Source organism: Trypanosoma rangeli, assembly GCF_003719475.1.
Source record: "Trypanosoma rangeli strain AM80 chromosome Unknown Tra_15.4_contig_00992, whole genome shotgun sequence".
NCBI classification, from domain to species: domain Eukaryota; phylum Euglenozoa; class Kinetoplastea; order Trypanosomatida; family Trypanosomatidae; genus Trypanosoma; species Trypanosoma rangeli.
The window spans coordinates 1-2258 of NW_021706739.1; the positions used below are offsets into that span (position 1 = coordinate 1).

The window sequence follows — 2258 nt, forward strand, 5'->3', positions numbered from 1 at the left end:
GAGGAGGTGGGGAACTCGCGTCGAGGTTTTCTCGGCGAGAGGCGCGGCGTCTGCACTGCCTCTCCACCCTTGTCTCGGAGCGAACACCAGACATCGATGCCGGCGGATTTTACAAGGAGGGTTTCAAGGTGGGGAGAGGCGCCGTGGTTTGGAAGAGGCGTGGGTGAGGAGGCGCTGGGGCACGTTTTATTCTGCTGTGCGTCCCTTGCGGCCCGGCGAGCGAAATTTGGCTTTGAGGGGGTTTGAGGTGCCTGCGCTTCACTTTGGTCAGCCACTGGCTCGGTTGTTTTGCAATCCGTTCGGTCTCCGCGGCCACTGATTTGCCCACAGCCGGCGGCGACATAGAAGATGGTGGCGCTGGCCTGCTGAAGGCGGAGCGCCTTTAGTTTGTTGCTTTGATCGTTTGTCTTGTTTTGCTTCGGCTTCTTCCGCGCCCTCGTTTCTGGCGCGCTGTACCCTAAAAACACCAAATCGCAATTTCTCCCCCACCACCACCACTTTTCGAAGGGGAGGCAGCCGAGGCGAGAGAGTTCGGTTTCAGCCCTTACCTCCGCCCAGGAAGGGGAAGACGACGCAACGGAACCCCGGGAAGGGCGATGGAGCCACGCGTGCGGAGGTAGAATGGTTATGTTTGCGGAGAAAAATAAGGCGCCTCCAAGAGCTTCCTTCGGCGGGCGTGGGCGATGTGGCCTCGCCGACGGTAGGCCGCTTCCTCCTCCGGAAACTCGAAGTGGCGCCCCCCATTCGCGAGCAACCACGGGCCCTGCGTCTCGGCCAGCCACGTATGTCGGGTGCCCTGGGGAAGCGGGTTGGGGCGCCACGAACCGTCCGGGGTTTCTCTTCGGCGTGGCCGGCGCGAACCCTTCCAGGACGCGTCTCCCCGCCGCCGTACGCCCCTCTCCGGACAGGGCGCCTTGGTCTCGGGGTGCGTTTAACTCCACGAGGCGCCCCTGCAGCCCTTAGGCTCCCCAACTCCCCATATCATCCCAAAAATTTTTTAAAAAAAAATGGCGAGCCAAAACCTCTTGCTTACCGCTGCCGTGGTGAAAAGATGGCAAAAAGGAAAAGAGAAAGGCTGCCCCAGCCCTTTGCACCACGCAGCAGCGCCACGCAAAGCGCGCCAAGTTATCCATTGATACGCCTTGATCCCAAATCCACATCCACCCACACCAACCCCAGGGAAAATGGCATTGTTGTGTCTTTTGAAACTTAACGGCGGCAGGCAAACCCCATAACCCGCTGTTGCGCATCAACACGCCCTAAACCAATGGAGTCGGCCAACGCTCAGGAGAAACAGACCCACAAACAAAGACGCATGTTCCCGTATAACTGCGTAAGCACATGCGCCCAAAACAGCTGAGCAGTGCACTCGCAAACATGTAAAGTTTCGGTGCCGTCATTCCGCGCATGGGAAGGATTCAGCCTACCGCGCACCAAAGCGGCGCAACGCCAGCTGCCACCCACGACGGAGGAAAAAGGCAACACACACAGCCACCTCCGCCAGTTCACTTCCACAGCCGCGGGAAACCACCGCACCGCACCGCCTCCAACACGAGACACCCAAACGCGAACACCCGCCCCGCTGGCCACGCACAAGCAGGGCGCACCCATGGCGGCAACCGCAAACAAGAGGAACCGCTCACTCCGTGCCACGCCGTTGTAGCTGATGGGGCCGCGCCTCAAAACAACACCCCCACACGCAGCGCCCTGCACTCGCAACGAAAAAGAGGGAGCCACTGTGCCCAATCACCCTTGCGCTGTGCCCCTCTTCTTCCCACCACCATGGAAGGAGGCAGCAGCCACACGCGGCACTGCCACCACTGACCACGAAGAATTCATTCACTTGCGCCGCAGTAAATAAGTCCCGCGTGTGTGCGTGTGGCTGCGGGCACGCGCTAAAAGGAGGAGGAGGAAAGAAATAGCAAAGCACGTAGGGGCAACACACAAACACAGCAGAGATGCAGGACGGAAATAATATGCGAAAAGTATGATGAGGCTTGGGAATAAACTGCAGCCCAGGCAGTTGTGAACCACTGGAAATTTGATGAAAATAAAAACATAATTAAACAAAGTAAAATAAAATAAAACGTCTTTGTCTTTAGCGACGATTCTAAACACACACGCACACACACGGAGAGAGAGAGAAGAACAAAAAAAAAGAACAACACATCTTTTTCCCCTACAAATTGTCCATCTCAGGCCTACCCAAAAATGTGCAGACACATTTTCGCCTGCAGGAAAGAAGACATATACGCATT

At 57.1% G+C, this 2258-nt stretch overlaps 3 protein-coding genes across 3 annotated transcripts, besides 2 other annotated features; 2 read left to right on the plus strand and 1 right to left on the minus strand.

Annotated features, from left to right (window-relative positions):
- On the plus strand, positions 1–319 carry TraAM80_10474 (uncharacterized protein; the record flags this gene model as incomplete). The annotated part of the gene is made up of 1 exon (XM_029387090.1): positions 1–319. A coding segment is annotated over one exon (319 nt), but the record flags the coding sequence as incomplete, so codon positions are not given.
- A 465-nt stretch (positions 320–784) lies between these two features.
- TraAM80_10475 (uncharacterized protein) lies at positions 785–1213 on the plus strand (the record flags this gene model as incomplete). Its single annotated transcript, XM_029387091.1, has 1 exon — positions 785–1213. One exon carries the CDS (start codon positions 785–787, stop codon positions 1211–1213), a length of 429 nt encoding a protein of 142 aa, XP_029233066.1.
- Positions 1214–1284: 71 nt separating this feature from the next.
- TraAM80_10476 (uncharacterized protein) lies at positions 1285–1611 on the minus strand (the record flags this gene model as incomplete). The annotated part of the gene is made up of 1 exon (XM_029387092.1): positions 1285–1611. One exon carries the CDS (start codon positions 1609–1611, stop codon positions 1285–1287), a length of 327 nt encoding a protein of 108 aa, XP_029233067.1.
- A 140-nt stretch (positions 1612–1751) lies between these two features.
- Positions 1752–1844: a satellite DNA.
- A 203-nt stretch (positions 1845–2047) lies between these two features.
- Positions 2048–2087: a sequence feature (A-rich).
- The last annotated feature ends 171 nt before the right edge of the window (positions 2088–2258 follow it).